This window comes from Cavia porcellus, unplaced genomic scaffold (genome assembly GCF_034190915.1).
Source record: "Cavia porcellus strain 051 isolate PalLab524CR breed Dunkin Hartley unplaced genomic scaffold, mCavPor4.1 scaffold_17, whole genome shotgun sequence".
NCBI lineage: Eukaryota > Metazoa > Chordata > Mammalia > Rodentia > Caviidae > Cavia > Cavia porcellus.
Window position 1 is genome coordinate 50,590,940 of NW_026947500.1, and position 21,291 is coordinate 50,612,230.

At 38.9% G+C, this 21,291-nt stretch overlaps 1 protein-coding gene across 1 annotated transcript; it reads left to right on the forward strand.

Moving 5' to 3' along the window:
• Window positions 1–14,187: 14,187 nt before the first annotated feature.
• On the forward strand, window positions 14,188–15,117 carry LOC100716518 (olfactory receptor 5AK2-like). Its single transcript, XM_003464328.3, has one exon. The coding sequence runs from the start codon at window positions 14,188–14,190 to the stop codon at window positions 15,115–15,117; it is 930 nt and encodes a 309-aa protein (XP_003464376.2).
• The last annotated feature ends 6,174 nt before the right edge of the window (window positions 15,118–21,291 follow it).

Here is a 21,291-nt window from a genome sequence, read left to right on the forward strand (position 1 = left end):
ACTCCTGGCTTCGGGGTCTCATGGCACTGAGTACAGGAAGCAGCAGAACAGGTGAGAGACGCAGCCAGCATGAGGCTCCCCAGGCCAGTGAGACCCCAGCTCCCCTCCAGTGATGCCATGGGAATGCGGTGAGAACGGAGGGTTGCCTGGGAAAGAGAGTGAAGGAGCCAGGGCCCCAGTGACTCACCTGCTTGCTCGATGATCTATCTCATGTGCTTCTGGTATAACATCTGCATGCATAATTCTAGCTTTCTTGGTAATCATCCTGCACCCTGCTTTGCTGAAGTCACTACTAGCTCTAGGTGATGTGTGTAGATTTCTTGGATCTTCCCCATAAACCATCACAACCTTGGCAATTAATGACTTGTTTTTTTTTTCCCTTTCTGAATTATGTGGCTTTTAATACTTTTCTTCCGCTGTTTCACTCACTGACTGTTTCTACTAGAACAGTGACAAACAGTGGAGGTTAGGGGTATTTCCCCTTTTCTTGATCTGGGGACACAAGCATTCCATTTCTAGGCTTCACAGAGAGTTTCTGTGGATGTTCTTCATCAACCTGAGACATGATCTTCTATTCATAGTTTTCTGAGCTTTTTCTTAAAACCATAAGCCAGTACTGAATTTTATTAAATCCCTCCTTCTGTAAACGTATAATATTGAGATTTTTTCTTTCTATTTTACATATATTACATCACATTCATTACCATTCATGTTCTGAGTAAGTTTTTCACCACTGCAGTGAACTCTTCTTGGCTATGATAAATAAATTTCTATGTGTATCCAAAATATATACTCTACTATTTTGTAAAAAAAATCTTACTTGTACAATTGAGTGTGATATTGGGCAGTAGCTTTCCTTTCTCGCACTGTCTGCATCGAATCTTGTTGTCAGAGTGTTACTCAAGTCATAGAATAAGTTGAAAAATGTTCTTTCCAAATAATGTTTAATTCGTCCTTAAGTTTTGGTGAATTTGCCAATAATTTTTGAGAGGCAGTTTTAAATGTATGGATGCAATTTGCTTCTTGAGTAGATGCCTATTTTAATAATTTCAACATTTAGTTATTTGAAGCACTTTTTTTTCACTTTTCACAAAACTGTAGGGTTTTCTTTCAAGTCACTAAAGTTATGCGTGAATTGCTTATAGAATTCTATCATCAGTCTTTCAGTGCTGGCTGGGTATGAAGTGGTTTGTATATTCCTGGCTTCATAATTTGTACTTTCCATTGTTGGACATACTAGAAATTTGTGAATTTTATTGATATTTTCAAAACCAGCTAATAATAGTTTCATTGATTTTTTCTATGTTTTTCCCCTGATGAAGTCCATTAATTTCTACTGCTAGCTTCATTTTGCATTTCTTCTGCTTGTTTTAGGTATACTTTATTCCTTGTCTTGAGGACAGCATCTTAGACAAAACTAGATGCAGGTATCATGGAAAAAGAAACCTATATCACATGCAATTGCACAAGGAAGATCTTTTTTACAAAACAGTAGAGTATATATTTTGGAAACACAGAAATTTACTTAGCATAGCTAAGAAGGGTTCATTCACTGCACTGATGAAAAGCTTATTCAGAATATACACAGGAATGAATATAATGCACCATATTTAAAATATATAGAAAATCTCAAGATCGTATGCTTATGGAGAAAGATTTATCTGAAAGGGATTTTTATCTAACAGAAGCATTTGCTGCCATGCACTATGCTTCCCATCGCGGGGCAGGAGTTTTTCACTGTACGTTTCCTTTGTATTCAGTTCAACATGCCTTTCGCTTCCCTTTGGCCTTCCTTACTGGTCCAGGGACTACTCAGAAATAAGCTGCTCTTCTGCCAGTCTGCAGAGTTTCCAGTCTCCCTGTGATCGATCCCTAGCTGATTTCATTGTGTTCATGAGCCAGGCATTGTCTGATTTGAGTCACTCTCTCATTCTAAGTTGATGCTGAATCTTTATGCTGTGGGATCTGCTCTACCTGACACCATGTTGCCCGTGCTCAGTTGGAGCCAGTGTTTTCTAAGCATCATGCAGACCCCATTGGTTGATGGTGCTGAGATGTATATTTTGCTTATATTCTGTCTTGATATTCTATTAATAACTGAAAGAAGAATATAGAGTTCTCCACTAAAATCATAAATTGCCTTTTGTTATCTTCATTTTTAATAGTTTTTGCTTTATTTTCTCTATTCTTCTGGTGCTCTCACATTTATGGCTATTTTTATACTTGGTGAATTAACCCTTTTGACATTTTACAATATTATTCTCTTTGCCTAATAATTTTCTTCACTATGCAGTCTACTTATGTAATATTAATAGAGAAATTCTTTCACTATTAAGATTAATATTTAGATGGTATGTTTTCCTTCCTTTTAATTTGATATACAAAGTATCATTATACTTCAGTGATTTTCTTGCACACCATAAAAAATACTGGTTTTTTTCTATCAAACTCTTTCTCCTACTTGATTAAGATGTCCTGGAACACAGGAAAGATAAAGCAACAGAGCCACAAAAAAACACAGATAAATTCAATAACACCTTCATTCCCTCAAGGTGTTATATTACATTTGAATGCTGAAGGGAAACGTTTAACACTCTTTGAAGTGCTCATCAGGATACACAGAGGAAATGTTTAAGACAGTTATATTAAAACTGCAAGATAGAAAGTAATAAAAACTAAGAGTTTTATACACTTCATCAGATAAAATACAAAAAGTAATTATATGCCTATAATACATATAGCAACTGCTAAAATAATGATACAAATATACACTGAACTATTGTAGATAAATCAAAACAGAATTCTAAAAAATGCTCAAATGGTTCAGAGAGAAACAAGAGGAGAAAAGTAGACAAAAAGAGAAAGGACAAGCAAAACAAAGTTTCTCCATATCAGTGACAACATAAAAGGTAAAGAGTCTTCACTTTTAAAACAGTAAGAGTCATGAACTCTAAGTGTAAAAGTAAAATTCATGAACAAAGCCTATAAGTTAAAAGATCGTGTCCCAAAATACATCAAGGTGTAATAGCTAAGGAGCTAGATGTGTATCTTTCCTACTCTTTATTGATGAATGAACAAAGAGAACGAAAGTAATAGAGTGTCATGGAGAGAAAGCCTTTCACTGCCCAGAGGCCCCACAGTCTGAATAGCATTCTAGGACTTGCCTTCTCCTTTGACAATGTGACATGGGCGCTTTCCCTTTCATGTCATTCTTTAGGACTGTGCCTTGATCCACAACATGCATCTACTGTGATTTATTTAAACACACTTCCAAAGTTCTGTTTCCATAAACACATGCTCAGGGCCCATAACGAGCTTCTCACAGGCTTGGTGACATGCATCTCACTGAGAAGACAGTGAGGAGGAAAGGCTCGCATTGCTCCTCTCTGTGAACTGGCAGGAGAGGAATTCCAACCCGGGGCCACAGGAGAATAAGGTGAAGCTCCCGGAGGACCAAGGAAAGTGTGTATTTACCTGAATCAATCCAGTCTGGTAATGAACCATTTCTTTGATAGCATCCATTTAACAAGGAGATAAATATTCATGCTGTGACCACAGACCCTCAGGACACAGATACTGTTGAGATAGCAGAGGGGGCTTCCGCACTTGAAGAAGAGGTTTCCCACGTGGTATATAGTTTTATTTGAATTCAAACTATTAGAGTAAATTGATGTAATAAAGATCAATTCGCCAGAAGGACTCCTTTCCATGTCTTCCACCTCACTCACCTGAGGAAAGAGATTGTGCACACTCCTTTCTCTGCAACTCTCCTGGAATAGTACAGGGACCGTCACGTTCTGCATGTCCTGCTCCATTACTAAAGTCATCTCTCACGGCTTGTTCCTTGAGAAGTTAGCAAGGATCAGAGGAGCCGGCATCAACACCCGGCTGGGTCTGCTGATCTCCCATAGGGCACTGGCAGAGCACAACAGTTATTCCTGACCTTCTCTGGGAAGGCGCAGCTGTGCTCACTGCTAAGACCTAAAAATGAAGAGCCACTTGGCAGACGTGCTGAGGACCTGTTCTGTTCCTCCAAGCACAACTTCTTCCATTATGTGACCATGTATGTGTGTGAGATGCATGAATTCTGTGAAGCATGCTAACCACACATGACTACATTACATACAGAATTCTAAATAAAGATAACAGCCAATTTTAACTCTCTCGAATGTGTTTCAATAATTTCTGTCCCTTTTACCCTCTGTGAAAGTAACAATGAGATATCCTCATGCATACTTACATATATCATACGTGAGTGCATGCTCAGGGAACGGGTGAGTTTTCTAAGATGCGACCTTTCTCTTGAAGCTTCTGCTTCTTCCCAGTGGCCTTTTACTCTTCTCTGTTCTTTAGGTGATAAGTGAGCTCAATATTTTTATGTTCATATACTGATACAACAAGGTGGCTTTGATGGCTTCTTTAGATGGGTCTTAACCAACCCATGTTCTTTTACTCCTGCCTTCCTCCTTTTCCCACTGTGTACTTTGGCTTTTAGAGAACTGCAGTGTAAGCGTAGTGGACTCCAGGTTTCCCCTACGGCGGGTTCAGTCTTGTACTGCTTTTGTACTGCTTTTATATCTTGTACTGCTCTTAAATCATCCTCCACTTATGCCTTTAAAAAAAGTTGTACCTTGCATGACTGGTCATTGTTTAAAATGACACTAATTTTACGGAAATAAAATCCTGAGTCTCAGTGACAGACAACACTATAGATTCTCAGTTCACAGGAGCAGCTGGTGAAGCTTGTGATTGGCAAAGGGATTGCCGAGGATGGAATGCGCTCCCTAAAGTGCCCCTGTTGGACCCTTAATCTTGGTGCAATAGCAACAGCTTTGGGAGGTCTGACATCCGAAGAGGCAGACACCTCAAGACTGTGCTTGCCGTGACAGTGAGACAAGGTTATTTGTCTTGAGAGGTGGCTTGTCATGAAAGCAAGTGGAGCTCTCCTCGAACAGTTCTTCTCTCTTCCAAAGGAGGAGGCAAAAAGAAGCCCCTCATCCATGCAGTGGCTCAGCCCTCCGTCTTGCATTCCCAGCCTTCAGAGGCCATAGGCTTCTGTCTGTGAATTGTCAAGACTAGTACCATGCTGCAGCAACACAAAATGGGCTGAGACAGTGACCCTGCTCTGCAGGACCATCGGAATCCAGCTGTGTGGACCGCAACAAGCAGCACAACTCAGGCCCTGTGACTTCACCAAGGAATCCCAGGACGCCCGGCTACATTAGAATTTTGGATAAACAGCAAGTGAGTCTTCAGTGTTCGCATTTTCCATAGAACATGTAGGCAAGATTCATGCTGAAAATTCTCATCTGAGATTCAGACTTTAACTTCGCGTTCTGCATGTAACTGGCAACCCTAACACTCGACTCGGAAAGCCTCCCTGGATGCCCAAATCCAGCAAACTGATAATGAAGAAGGGAGTAGGAGGCCTTATGACTCAATGCACAGGGCAAGGGGCCAGCAGGACTGGCTCAGGCCTTGGTGAAGCTCTCGTTACCTTAGCCGCTGCTCCATGGGATGGAGCGTGGGGTCATGAGCTCCTCGAGGATGGCGGTGGTGAGGTTCACAGAGGAACAGATGTGTAGTACATGCTTCTGCAGGGAGCGCGTTTCTTCCACAGCAAGAGTCCATAGTGTTCATCATCCACAGCGAGCAATGCTGAGGAGCGCAGAAAGATATTTAGGAAGAAAGACACAAAACCAGAGAATTTTAGGACTGATAAGAACAATTATCCATCAGTGTATCTTAGCTATCCAGGTAAGAAATATCAAGAAAGAAATTAAAAAGATAATATATAAATTAATATATATATACAAACAAAGATAATTAGACTACAAATCTCTGTTAATTTATCAAAAGGAACAGTTGGGGCCGCGCCTGGCCGTCGGTGTGCGGAGGAGGAGCTGCGCGGATCCGGAGCCGCCTGCAGAGGCCCCTTCCTTTGTCTGGAGGAGGAGGGGTCCCGGGTTCCTGAGGCACCTCGGCCTGAGCCCAGCCACTCATAGCCATCTGCGTGCAGAGGAGGAGGGGGGTAGATCCGGAGTGCCCGCAGGAGGCCCTTCCTTTGTCTGGAGGTTTGTGGATATCTCTGCAAGCAGGGAGGGATCACAGGCTCCTGAGGCACTGCAGTCTGTGGTGAGTACCCTAACCCGGCTGCGATCCAAGAGCTGTGGATCTACCAAGGGGCAGGTGGGCGCACAGTGTCCCTGAGGCCCAGCTTGTCTGGAACCGCGGAGTTCTGAACAAGCAGAGAAGGGCCATTGGTTCTACAGGCCCAATGGCCTGGGGTAGAGTGGTGCCAGAGTCTCAGTAGCTGCAAACATAGAAGGGGATTTTCAACAGATCCTGAGGAGGCTTTCAAATAACACTTGAAACACAGAAATATAGGAAAATGACAAAACGAAAGACCAAATTACAACCTCAAACCTCCAGCCCATCTCAGGAAACCCTAGGAGAAGTGTATTTAGAAGAAAATATATCCCATCCTCCTCATATATTAGACACAATAGCTACTGAAGTTGACAAGCAACTCCAGGAAGCTTTAAAGAAATTCAAACTCGAAATAATTTCCCAGATAAAAGAAGAAATGATAAAAGAAATGAAAGAGATTCTAAATATATCTAAAGAAAACACAGATAAAAAATTGGAGGAATTAAACAAAAAGATAGAATCCCTAGACGAGCAATATAAGAAACAAACAGAATACATAATGCAGATGCACAGAGATATACAGGAAATAAAAAACTCCACTGAAAGTTGTAAAAACCGCCTTAATGAAAGTGAAGATAGAATTTCAGACTTTGAAGACAGGATTGCAGCAAGTGAACAGGAAAGGAAAGATCTTTTAAAAATAACAAGGAATCAGGAAACAACAATTCAACAACTGCAAGATGATGCAAAGAAGAATAACATAAGAATGATAGGGATTAATGAAAAAGAAGGAGACAACATAAAGGATATCAAGAGGATATTTTGAGAAGCAATAGCTGAAAACTTCCCAAGCATGAGATCAGAAACTGACATCAGGATCAGTGAAGCATATAGAACTCCAAATAGTCATAACCAAAATAAAACTACACCCAGACATATAATAATCACCATCCCAGAAATCCAACACAAGAATAGATTATTAAAAGCTGTCAGAGAGAAAAGACAGATCACTTATAAAGGAAAACCTATCAGAATCACAGCAGACTTCTCATCACAAACAATAAAGTCAAGAAGAGCATGGAGTGAAGTATTCCAGATCCTAAAGCAAAATGATTTCCAACCTAGACTGATATATCCTGCAAAACTATCATTTAAAATAGATGGTGAAATACGATACTTCCATGACAAAGAACAGCTGAAGAACTTCATGAACACCAAACCAACCCTGCAAAAAATATTGAAAGACAGTTTAGATACACAAAGGAAAAAACCACTAAGCAAAGCAAATAATTAAACAGAACAGAAAGATAAAGATGCAACAGCAGAGAGATAAGAATCCTACAATTAAACAACATTTAACAGTAATAACCATTAATGTAAATGGTCTCAATGCACCAATCAAAAGAAACAGACTAGCAGAATGGATCAAGAAACAAAATCCAACCATATGCTGTTTACAGGAAACCCATCTAACCCAGAAGGATACTCACAGACTGAAAGTCAAAGGATGGAAAACAATTCTTCATGCAGCAGGAATCCAAAAAAAGGCAGGAGTAGCCATTCTGTTTGCAGACAACGTGAACTTTAAACCAACAATGACCATAAAGGACAAAGAAGGTCACTACATACTCGTAAGGGGAAAACTCCAAGAGGAAGAGATAACTATCTTAAATATATACGCACCAAACTCCAGAGCGCCCAGTTATATAAAACAATTATTAACAGAAATGAAAACTCAAATTATCAGTAACACAATTGTAACGGGAGACCTTAATACGCCATTGACACCAAGGGACAGATCGACCAGACAGAAAATGAGTAAAGAAATAACAGAACTGAATCATACCTGTGAACAAATGGGTTTGATAGACATATACAGAATGTTCCACCCAACAACATCAGAATACACATTCTTCTCAGCAGTACATGGATCATTTTCTAAAATAGACCATATATTAGCTCATAGAACATATTTAAACAAGTGCAAAAGAGCTGAAATCATCCCTTGCATGTTATCGGATCACAGCGCTCTGAAATTAGAAATTAATGATAAAAGATACTGCAAAAATCCCACAAACACATGGAAACTGAATAACACACTCTTGAGTAATCAGTGGGTCACAGAAGAAATTAAAGAAGAAATCAAACAATACCTAAAAGAAAATGAAAATGCAGATACAACTTACCGGAATCTGTGGGATACAATGAAAGCCGTTCTGAGAGGAAAATTTATTGCACTGAGTTCCCACATCAGGAAAACAGAATGAATACAAATAAATAACTTGATGCTACACCTCAAACAGCTAGAAAAGGAAGAGCAAGTCAAGCCCAAAGCCAAAAGAAGAGAGGAAATTATAAAAATCAGAGCAGAAATCAATGCAATAGAGACTAAGAAAACAATCCAAAGGATCAACAAATCAAAGAGTTGGTTCTTTGAAAGAATAAATAAAATCGATAAGCCCCTAGCCAACCTTATTAAAAAAAGGGAAGAAAAAGCTCAAATTCATGCAATAAGAAATGAAAAAGGAGAAGTCACTACAGACCCAATAGAAATACAGAAGATCATCAACACCTATTTTGAAAACCTCTACTCTCAAAAGTTTGATAACACAGAAGAAATAGACAGTTTCTTAGAAGCATATGAAGTGCCAAAGCTAGATCAAGAGGATGTAAAACTGTTGAATAACCCAATCTCGGTTACTGAAATTGAAAATGTAATTAAGTCCTTACCCACCAAGAAGAGCCCAGGCCCAGATGGATTCACTGCAGAATTCTACAAGAAATACAAAGAAGACCTAATGCCGACACTCCTCAAACTATTCAATGAAATTGAAAGGGAAGCAATCCTGCCTAAGTCATTCCTGGAAGCAAATATCACTCTAGTACCAAAACCTGAGAAAGACCCAACTAAAAAAGAGAACTATAGACCGATCTCCCTAATGAACACAGATGCAAAAATCCTCAATAAAATATTGGCAAATAGGATCCAGCAAATCATCAAGAAGATTATACACCATGACCAAGTGGGATTCATCCCAGGAATGCAAGGATGGTTCAATATACGCAAATCAATAAATGTAATTCACCATATTAATAAAGCCAAAAATAAGAATCACATGATCATTTCTATAGATGCAGAAAAAGCCTTCGATAAGGTCCAACATTTATTCATGATAAAAACTCTACAGAAAATTGGAATAGATGGTCTTTACCTCAATATAATAAAGGCCATTTATGACAAACCAACAGCCAGCATCATACTAAATGGCCAAAAATTGAAAGCCTTTACTTTAAAATCAGGCACAAGACAAGGATGTCCTTTATCACCACTCCTATTTAATATAGTACTGGAAGTACTAGCCAGAGCAATTAGGCAAGAAAGAGAAATAAAAGGGGTAAAGATAGGAAAAGAAGAAGTTAAGTTGTCATTGTTTGCAGATGACATGATACTCTACATAGAAGACCCCCTAAGCTCCATTGAAAGACTCTTAGATACAATAAATAAATTCAGGAATGTGGCTGGATACAAAATCAATACTCAGAAATCAATAGCATTCCTATACACAAACAACAAAACCACAGAGAGGGAAATAAGGGAAACTGGACTATTCACATTAGCAAGCAAAAAAATGAAATATTTAGGAATTACTCTTACGAAAGAAGTGAAAGACTTATACAGTGAAAACTATATTACACTGAAAAAGGAAATTGAAGATGATCTCAGAAAATGGAAAGACATCCCTTGCTCATGGATAGGAAGAACAAACATTGTGAAGATGGCCATTCTCCCAAAACTCTTATACAGATTCAATGCAATCCCAATAGAAATACCATCAACATACCTTATAGATCTAGAGAAATCACTCCTAAATTTCATCTGGAACCAGAAGAGACCTAGAATCACAAAAGCAATTCTAAGCAGCAAAGACAAAGCAGGAGGCATCACAATCCCTGACTTGAAATTACACTACAAAGCAACAGTAGTAAAATCAACATGGTATTGGAATCAAAACAGAGCTGAAGATCAATGGAATAGATTAGAAGATACAACCACAACTACAAACACACTCAACCACCTTATCTTCGATAAAGGAGCCAAGCAGGTTCACTGGAAGAACGACAGTCTCTTTAATAAATGGTGCTGGAAAAACTGGCTCTCCATTTGCCAAAAACTAAAGCTAGACCCATGTCTATCACCATGTACTAAATTAAAATCTAAATGGGTCAAAGATCTGAATATTAAAACAGAAACGCTAAATCTATTGGAAGACAAATTGGGTAGAAACCTTGGAGACATAGGAGTAGGTAGAGAATTCATGAATAGGACTCAAACTGCACGGGAAATACTTCCCAGAATCAATAACTGGGACCACTTCTTATTAAAAAGTTTTTGCATGTCAAAAGAAATCTCCAGCATAGTGAAAAGAAAACCCACAAACTGGGAAAAGATTTTAGTGAACTCTCTCTCAGACAAGGGACTCTTGTCTAAAACATATAAAGAATTAAAAAAACTCAGACCTTCAAAATTCAAAGATCCAATCCAAAAATGGGCATCTGAGATGAATACGCAATTCTCAGATGAAGAAATGCAAATGGCAAATAAATACATGAAAAAATGCTCATCATCATTGGTCATTAGAGAAATGCAAATTAAAACCACACTGAGATACCATCTCACTCCTGAAAGAATGGCCAGGATCAAGAAAACCAACAACAACAAATGCTGGAGAGGCTGTGGGGAAAAAGGAACTCTCCTGCACTGTTGGTGGGAGTGTAGACTGGTACAGCCTTTGTGGAGATCTGTCTGGAGGTTTCTCAAAAAGTTGGGATTGGAAATCCCATTTATTCCAGCTATTCCACTTCTAGGCATATTCCCAGAAGAACTGAAAGCATCATACCACAGGGATATATGTGCACCTATGTTTATAGCAGCACAATTTGTAATCGCCAGATCTTGGAAACAACCCAAGTGTCCATCAACTGAGGAATGGATAAAAAAGTTGTGGTATTTCTATACAATGGAGTATTATTCAGCTATAAAGAAGGATCGCATTGAGATATTTATCAATAAATGGGCGCAGCTTGAGACCATACTCATAAGTGAAATAAATCAATCTCGCATGTATGAAAACCGAATAGTTTCCCTAATGTAAGTAATGATTCAAATATATAAAAATATGTGATAATCATGATTCCCCATTATGTGGCCTTGAAGCCTTATAAAATTTTCACTTATTAATTAGAAAGGCTTTACTCTGGGCTTTTTGATATGGAAATATTTGAAGCTATAGTATATGAAGTTTTATCCAAATATTTTAAGGAAAAAGACAGACACTATGGTAACTACTATTCTTTAAAAAAAATTATTTAGCTATTTCTTATGTTTATTTTAATTAAGGGAAAAACTTAAAAAATTAGGATATATAGTAGTAACTCTTTTTGATCTCCTATTAACTTGTTTTGAAGTCCTGTAATACTCCCAAGATCTTGTTTTGACTGATTAGACTCTGTTCCATTCTGTGCGATAGTAGCAAGTTTGAAGGTATAGGCAACTAATTTGAAGGCAATAAGATTCACAAAGATGCCCATTCTGGTTTGACTATTGTCTCCTTTGGAAGTCCTGTAATGTTCACAATGCCTAAGTTTTATTGGTCTTGTTCTCCACTGTTTTGTCCGGCTTTATAATATCTAATGAGATGGACAATTCCTTTTAAGGAAACAAGAGACAATGTTGATAACCATTGTTGATGACCTTGTACTCTGTTCTACATCATGTGCTATGTCTATCCTTGGTTTGGACTTACAGCTTTGTTTTGCCATATTTGACTTTATTCTCTCCCCCCCAAGAGAGTAATGAGAACTGAGGAGTAATAAAATCCAAAATGTATAAATTTTGTTATAAAAAAGAGAGGGAGGGGAAAAAAAAAGAGCTCTAACGGATATAACAACAAGTGTGTTTAGGGATGTTAAATAGCTGACTATATTAATGTTTTTGGATCATTGAACACAGCTGTTTGCAGTCTCTCCGTTTGAATGTCTACTTTGTATTCTTTGATACTGTGATTTGAGCAACTATTTCCAAGATGATATTATGTAATCTATTAACAGGTGATTTCTTACTGTTATGTTTTTTTTTGTAGTTATGTATTATGTGTAACCTTACACTGCTTTGTTTTGTTTTGTGTTTTTCTCTTTTTCCTCTTAAATAAAAAAAAAGGAACAGTTGGTACTTTCATTGTTTGATCATGTTTTTCATGCCTATATCTTGCAATCTGAATAACTACTTTGAAGATAACTGTATGCAATGTATTAATCATCATTAACCTCCTAATATTTTGTTTTGAAATTCCCTATCAACGTTTTTATTCATTTTAGTTTTAAAATAAAGTGGAAGTCAAGGTTTGAAAAAAGTATCATGATTCAGAAAAATAAAGACATTGATGATTTAAAATAAGCTGGCATTATATGTTAATGATAAACCACAGAATTTTTTAAGCTAGTTCATAAGCACTTCCTTTGGAAAAATGCAAGCTTATTTCCCTCAAATGTGTACAACGTAAGTATAACTCAGAAAATTCTTCTTGCTCTAATATTAAGTTGAAGATCTTGATCTATAATTAAAGTATAAATTAACAAATAGATAACAAAAATAGGCGACTACTGAAAAATACCAACTTGTATTTGAATGTTAACTCATACAAGTGCAGTTATTGTTTAGTATACAGGAAAAAGGCAGTAGTTTATATTTTTAGAGTCATGCATTAAAAGTGTTGGTCTGTGACATGTTTTAGATACTGGGTTTTTTTTTGTTTTTTTTTTTTTTTATCGGTACCAGGGATCGAACTCACGACTGCCTGTTTGCAAGGCAGGCGCTTATGATGCTGAGCTAAATCCACAGCCCCAGATACTGGTTTTTTGGGTTTTTTGGTGACATGTTTTATTACAAATAAGTCTATGGTTTATGTGCACTATTTATGTGGTAGCTCCTTATCAAGAAAATAATATCAACATACAAAAATCAAAAGCAGTTGGTCTACCAGTAATGAACCCACTAAGAAAGACATCAGGAAAACAATTTCACTCACAATAGCTTTAAAAAGTTAAAATATCTAGGCATCAATCTAACCAAGGAAGTGAAAGGCCTCTATAATGAAAATTACAGAATTCTGAGGAAGTCAGAGAATACACTAGAGAACAGAAAGACCATCTTTCTCAGTGGCCGTATTACTGAAAGCAGCCTACAGGTTCAATGCAATTCTTAGTAAAATACCAACAACATTCTCCACAGAGCTAGAAATAGCAATCATAAGATTCATTGGAATCATATTTTTTAAAAAAGAATGTCTATAGCAATTCTGAATGAAAAAAAATAATTCTGGAAGCATAAAAATAACATTTCAAATTATCTAAAAAGCCATAGTAACAAAACTAACATGATATTGGCCCATAAAGAAGCTTCTGCACAGTGAAGGAAACAAGAATGAAAAGGCTGCTCACTAAATGGGAAAACAATCTTTGCTAGCAGCTCTTTGGATAGAGAGCTAGCGTCCACCACGTACGTAGAACTCAGTAGTTATTCAACCATATATACTCAACATACGATAAATCTGTTTAACACTGGGGTAATAATATCAATTTAGATCCTCACTTGAATTTTAATCCAGACTCCACAGTATTTCTTATAAAATCAGAACTTATTAATTCAAGTTACTGCACTGTAAAACTCAGAGGTTCCATTTTGGGATTTATTTGAACTTTTTTTGGTGTACCAAAGCATAATTAAAGTATCACAATATTAGGAATTTTTAGCATTGTAAAATAAAAAATCATTTAAGTTACATATGTTCAAAAAAGAGGACAAATTTATTTGAAAACTCTAATGTATTATCAAAAATAATAAACCCCTTTGTGTCTTTTAGGCAAGTCAAAGTCAAAAACAGCGATGTGAAAGGTAAGGACCTTTCATTTGAGGAATTCCAGAAGATTGTCCTTCTTTTCCTGGTCCTTCTCTCCATCCTGTCCAGACTTTTGGTAGCCATGACACAAAGAAATGGCACCGAGGTGACTGAATTCTATCTGCTGGGATTTAGAGACCAAGAGAAGTTCCACTCCATCCTCTTCTTGGTATTTCTTGTGATCTATGTGACATCCATGGTGGGTAACACTGGGATGATCCTGCTCATCAACACGGATTCCAGGTTACACACACCCATGTACTTCTTCTTGCAACACCTGGCCTTTGTTGACATCTGCTACACATCTGCTATCACTCCCAAGATGCTCCAGAACTTCATGGCAGAAGACAAATCCATATCATTCAGAGGGTGTGTAATCCAGTTATTGGTGTATGCAATATTTGTGACCAGCGACTGCTACCTCCTGGCAGCGATGGCAGTGGACCGCTACACAGCCATCTGCAAGCCACTTCACTATCCCATTATCATGTCCCAAACAGTTTGCATCCTGCTAGTAGCTGGCTCATACCTCATGGGATCACTAAATGCCTCTGTGCACACAGGCTTTACATTTTCCCTGTCCTTCTGTAAGTCCAACATCATCAATCACTTTTTCTGTGATGTTCCCCCAATTCTTGCTCTTTCTTGTTCCAGCATTGACATCAACATTATTATACTTGTTATCTTTGTGGGGTTCAACTTGACATTTACTGTGTCGGTCGTGACCTTCTCCTACATCTACATCCTGGCTGCCATCCTAAGGATGTCTTCTGCTGCGGGGAGGAAGAAGGCTTTCTCCACCTGTGCCTCCCACCTCACAGCTGTCACCATCTTCTACGGGACCCTCTCCTACATGTACTTACAGCCCCCTTCTGAACACTCCAAGGAGGACATGAAAGTGGCCTCTGTATTCTATGGCACTGTCATTCCCATGTTGAACCCTCTGATCTACAGCTTGAGAAACAAGGAGGTCAAAGAATCTGTGAAAATGATAGTCCAAAAGTTCTTTTGATTACATCAAAATTGCTAAAATTCAACATCAAGAATTCAGTGGAGATGCACTAACACAATTTAATTATTCTAAAAATGCCAGCATTCAATTTTCAGATTATTACCCCAAAGTCACTAGCTAAATTGTTGGAATATAAACCATATTCTAAGATATCTCCAGAGACACATTTTCCCTGGAATACAATTTGAAAATATATAGAACGCTCCTCATGGAGATGGTTAAAAAATATCAAGAAGATTGTAAAATATTTATAAATGTTAAGCAACTTATAAAATATTTATAATAAGTAAATAGTATTATAAATAATATAGATAATACAGAATTTATAATATAGTATTTATAAAATAATATAAATGTTTCCAATATTTTTTAATTTGCTCACAATGCGTAGAAAATCTACTTGCATATTATCAACATTAAAATGCACTTTCTTGTCCTTTCTTTTGAACAGTTTCTCTAAATTGTGCATAGTGACATCTTTGGTAATTTATATTCAAATTATTGCACAAACCTGAACTTAAAATAAAACAATGGCTTTAAAAAAACCATCTTGTGCCGCAAAAAAATCTTTACACAGCTGTGCCACATTTGTTTTCTTTCCTGACACGTGAAAATTCTTATTTGTCATTAATTACCCTCCTTATTCTTTCCATTTTTTCTTTCCTAGAAAAAGAAACTCTAAAATGCTTTCTATTTCTCCCTCAAAGACAATAATTTAGAAACAGAAGCTTCTTAAATCTTATAGGTTCTTGTTTGTGTTAAACTGGAGCACCAATAATTTCAGTGGAAACCAACAACACTAATCCATAAGAACTAAATGAGAATTAGAGTAAGGGACAGACTGGAGCCCTTTGCATCAAGAAAAGAACTCTTAGCCAAAAAGTTTCAGTACACAGACTGTACTTCACATCTTAATGATGCACAGGCCATGAAGTAAAGTAGTCACAGCCACCCAGAAGCTCCTGAAGTAGTCGCTGGACCCCGTGGTATGTCCACTGAGGATACCCTGGACTCTCTGGCTTCCCAGCATGCAGATGACTATTTTAAACTATCCTACTTTTGATGCTGTAATCCTGTAAGTCCTTTCATATATATATATATATATATATATATATATATATATATTCTGTTCTCCAGTCGATTCCTGAGATATGGTCTTGAATAAAGGTACTCTAATTGGTGTCTTATATTTGGGGGAGCACCAGTTAGGGCTCACTAGAGACACCAATTTAAAGCAAGATATACAAATGTATAAATATTTACAAGATTGTCTTGCAATGGGCGTCCGCAGAGTCTGGAGTGGGAGAGTGTGGAAGGACTGTGCAATGGGGCTGAAGGACCCAGTCTAAGGCTCAGAGCTTACCATACCATTCCATGTGAGTCCATCAGGAGGCTGAAGGGTCTGCACCAGAAGCCAGGAGATGACACCCAAGATCAGGGTGAGGAATGGAACTCCGGCAAACATGCAGAAGCAGCCCTCCTTGTTCATTTCCCTTTTGTACCATTCAGGCAACAAGTCTGCCCAGGATGGGTCTTCTGTCTGCAGTGAATTCCCTAGGACACACCCAGAATTATGCTGATCCAACTCATTGGGGTGTTCCTTACTCCAGCTGACAGAGAGAGTGTACCAAAGAATTAAGCTTTCCTGACAAAAGTTCTAGCCTTTGCCCTGAGCTACCATGAGACCACCAGTGGAAGACCTTGCCTAGTAGGATTGTCTGCCTCTACCTGAGGTGCTGGTTGTCAGACAGTCTAAAAGTATGATTTATGATGGGATTTTGTCACACGTTCTGCTGCAATTTCAAAATCCAAAACAACTTTGAATGAAGATAATGTCTGATCCTCCAGAAGCAGCTTGAATCTAAAAATCAGTGATGTGGTCAACACATACTCAAGCCCTCTTGAAACTCTGGACACCAAGGCCAAGCTTCCTGGCTTGCCACCACCCCCATTTACTGTCCTCATGGAGCCAAGGTTAATGCAGTCCTGAGGGCACTGGAACTTCCGGTTTGGGATCCTCTAGTCTTTGCACTAAGCCTCTCCCACTTCGGCAGATTCTCATTTAAATCCTTGTACTGCAGTGTAATGTGCATGGATGTTTGGTGGTTTCTTGATGTCTTACTTAGATTACCTCCCATAATAAAATACTACTGGTGAGATAGTTTACAAATAATGAAAATCTCTTCCTTACAGTTCAAGAAGCTAGAAGTCCAAAATCAGAATATTGGCATGGACATAGGGGAGCACATTCCTCCTGGGTACATACCACTGATGTCTCATTATAGAAAAATGGCACAGGGAACTGTCTCACCCCTCTCAAAGGGCTGCACCCTCATGACTTCCTTTCCCAAGCAGTCAAGATTCTAACATAAAAGCTTTAGGAAGGCACAAACAATCAATCCCTGATAGTCCAACCCAGTCTCCCAAGTTTCATATTCCTCTTGCATTCAAAACACATTCACTCCATGTCAACAATCTCAGTCTTAATGTATTCTGCCATCAACCCTGAGGTCTGAAGTCCAAAGTCTTAGGTCAATATTAAGTAGATAAGACAAAGATGAGGGTCACATTTTAATTTATTATGAGGCAGAATTCCTGTCCAGCTCTGAGTCTGAAAACAAACATGCTATGGGCTTGTATATGAGGGAGGAGGCATATAAAACAGACAGAGTCACCCTACTCCAAAGAGGAGAAATAGGAAATGGGAAAGAGATGATGGGTCCCCGGAAAGTCAGAAAGTTAAGAAATTGAAGGCTGTAAGATCCTAAATTCTGGATTAATCCACACTGTTTCCTGGAACCCTTAGGAGCAAAGTTTTCCGTTTCTCACCCGCATGAATGAAACATCACACGCACACAGCTGAGCAGGGCCCATCCAGTCTTCCTCTGGGACTAGCTTACAGCCAGGTGCATCCAGGCAGCCTCGCTGTGAAGGTTCTGGCAGGCACTGGTGGAACAGTGGGACTGAGGTGGAGGAAATGCTGCCCCCCACTGGGGACCCATAAATTCTCAGGCTGTAGTCCTAGCTGCAGCTCTGATGATGGCTGTGTCGCCTTCACACACCGTGATGAATGACACATCTTACCAGAACAGTCCCTCAGTACACGTCTGAAGAAGTCCTCCTTCTACTTTTCCCTTCTGTGCACTTTGCTTGCTCTGAGCTGGTGGTGCTTCTGCTGCTGTGGTCCTTTCCAGATCCCTGTCTTTTGCTAAGAAGGCTGAGTCAACCCAGCTCCACTTCCGTACTGCTGTTCTTACCAATTGGTCACTGGCCACACACCTAGCCCTCTGTGGAAGGCTTTCTTCCAAGTTGTCTGCTGCTAACTTGTTACTCAAACTTGGAGTGACAGAGAGCACAAAGGGAGCAAGGCCTCTTTTCACACACTCAACAGGACAAAAGTCACTCATTAGGGCTCCACCTTTAGGACCTTATCTGATTTTTATTACCTCCCAACTATTCTTCCTATTAATACTATCACACTGGAGTACTGTAGGTGTCATGGTCAGGAGGTGCAAGGAGAACAATTACAGGAATTTATAACACAGAATTTATAACATTATTTTATGATGGCCCATCCAGAGTTAAATACAAGAAAGAGCAGGAAATCTGTCCACAACGCTAAAGACCTAGAAAATCCATCAGAAGGCCTGAATCCCATAGCAATGTCCTGCATGAGTCCAACTGGAAACCTAAAGCCCATGACAGTGCCTCCCACAAGTCCAACTGGAGGCCCACAACAGTGACTCATGCAAATCTGTTTTTACAGTTCTGCACTAGAAAGGTCCAACTGTCAGCAGTGGAAGCTAGAAAGTCTGTGCCAGCGGGATGAAGGGTCTATGCCAGTAGGTGGAAGAATCTGCACTGGAGCAAGAAGCAATGCTCAAGATAAGGACCAGGGCTACGCTGAATAGTACCTAAGCCATCCTCAGCAACAGTGAGGTCCTGGGCTCCTCTGACAATGAAAACTGTCAAGTACACAACAGAAAGCCAGCATGACAAGCTTTTTCTGAAAATTGAACAGCACAAATCTTCCCCTCGGGAATCAGGAGGTGATGCTCAATTTAAGGACCAGAGCTCCCCCAAAGTGAACCACAGCCATTCATAGCAACAAGGTCCCGAGCTCCTCTGATGATAACGGCTGAGTTCATATCAGAGAAGAACTTCACAAGCTCCTCCAGGAGAACCAACAGCTCCAAACAACAACACTTAAGAAAACCCACAATGCCACTCTTCCTTTCCATGTGTCCTTTTATGCTGGCACCTTTCCTCAGATGGGCCATCTACACTCAGCAACATAGCAATTTAATTCAGCTGGTGTTAAGTTGAACACCAGTTTTTAATCCTTAACAGCAGGATTTCAACATTTGATCACATACACCAGAGTTCTTCCAGATATTGCAGTGTTAGAAAACCTGAGGGAAATCATAGGAGAGTCAAACATTTGTGACCAGTTAGCCTAAAAGAAGGGTAGTCATGAGGACCACTCGCACTTTGGATAGTGTTTGCAATCACGTCAATTCTGTGAGAAATGTTCTCTTTTTGAAAGTAGTCATCCCAAAGCAGAGAGTACTCACAAGAAGAATGAAATATGGATGGGGAAATGTAGGGATGAATTACTTCTCTGGGTTATACCTCATGAAACTGAACTCAGTCCTACAGCAGATGGAAGGAACTTGCAGAACATCCCTCAGGATTCTTCCTCTGTAGAACAAGATGCTAAGACTTTGGTTCATCTGCGTTTCTCTATCAGCTGAATTCGCCAGTCCCTCCACACAGGCTGACACCGATGAGCAATCTGCTATAGTCTAAGATATATTCCTGAGTCATGGAGTAGACAGAAGCTGCTGGGTTCAGATCAGGAATGTCTCCTCAAAGCCTCGCATGATCAGAGGATGGGGACTGGTCACTGGGGTGTTATCAGAGGAGTTCATTTCTCCAGTTCTTCCCTTCTCTCTCTACTTCCTGGCCACCATGATGCAAGTCTTCCTTTGCCCATCCCCTGCCACCATGCTCTTGGGTTGTCTAAGCCAGTTGACCATGGACTGAGACTTCTGAGACCACGAGCTAAAATAAACCTCTTCTCCTTGAAAATGCATTTTGTCTCAGCAAAGAGAAAATGACTAACATGGTTACTATAAAAGATGGGTCAGTTTTGGCGGGGACAAACTGTCATAGATTCACTGAGATCCAGGAATTGAGCAGATGTTGTTCCAGAAAGAGATTTCTCCAGCTCTGTGCAACAGCCCAAGAAATATCTGAGGAAAAGACTTCTGGGACTTGGAAGAAAGTCTCTATTTATGCCAACAAGTGTAGAGATTTGTAGATAACCTTTCCTTTCTTCAATAAAGATGCATATATGATTGTTCCCCTTTCTTCGGTGGCCTTACTTTCCTGCTTGGAAATAAAATGTGAACAATGATAGACTTACTTGTCTATGGTGGGATCAACATATATGAAAGACCAAGCCAAAAGTGCTGCCCTTGACTCATGATGTGTTGTTGTCATAGGAAGATAATGCTCTGAGTTTCAACCAAAGAAAGCTGAGTTTTCCCCTGCCAACAGTTGGTTATATTCCTACCCTACACATTTTTCATGCCAGAGAGAATGTTGTGTCAATTCATAAGTCATTGACAAGAGAAATCCTTCATATAGTTGCCAGTAGTAAAAATATTTAAGACATTAACTTAGCTTCTCCTTCAGGCTGATCTACTTAGAGGCTTAATTGTAACAGTTTCATAAACAAACATAACTAAAATTGTCTTTTTCCATGGATTTTTACGTGAAGTGTTCTCATGTTTCAGACCAAACTTTCTCTTCACAAGAAGTTGATTTTTAAAATTCTGCATGAAAATTTCTAGGAAAAAAAGAAAAAGGATTCAAATAAGTATTTCTTAATAAATAAGCCATGGATAATGAGATGCTTTATGTTCAAAAAAAGTCATACTAAGGGCCACATGATCTTTGAATTTGTGTCACATGTGTGTATGTCTCACAAAACAAACTGTAGTTTCACAATTATGGTGACAAGGCTATTATATCTAGACATAAATACAAGTTCATAGCTTTGTGAAAAGATGCTTAACCTGACTCACAAACAAAAACGAAAGAACTGTAACCAAAACTGGTATAAAGAAGTAAAACAAAGAAATAAAAAAGTAAAACAAAGAAATAAAA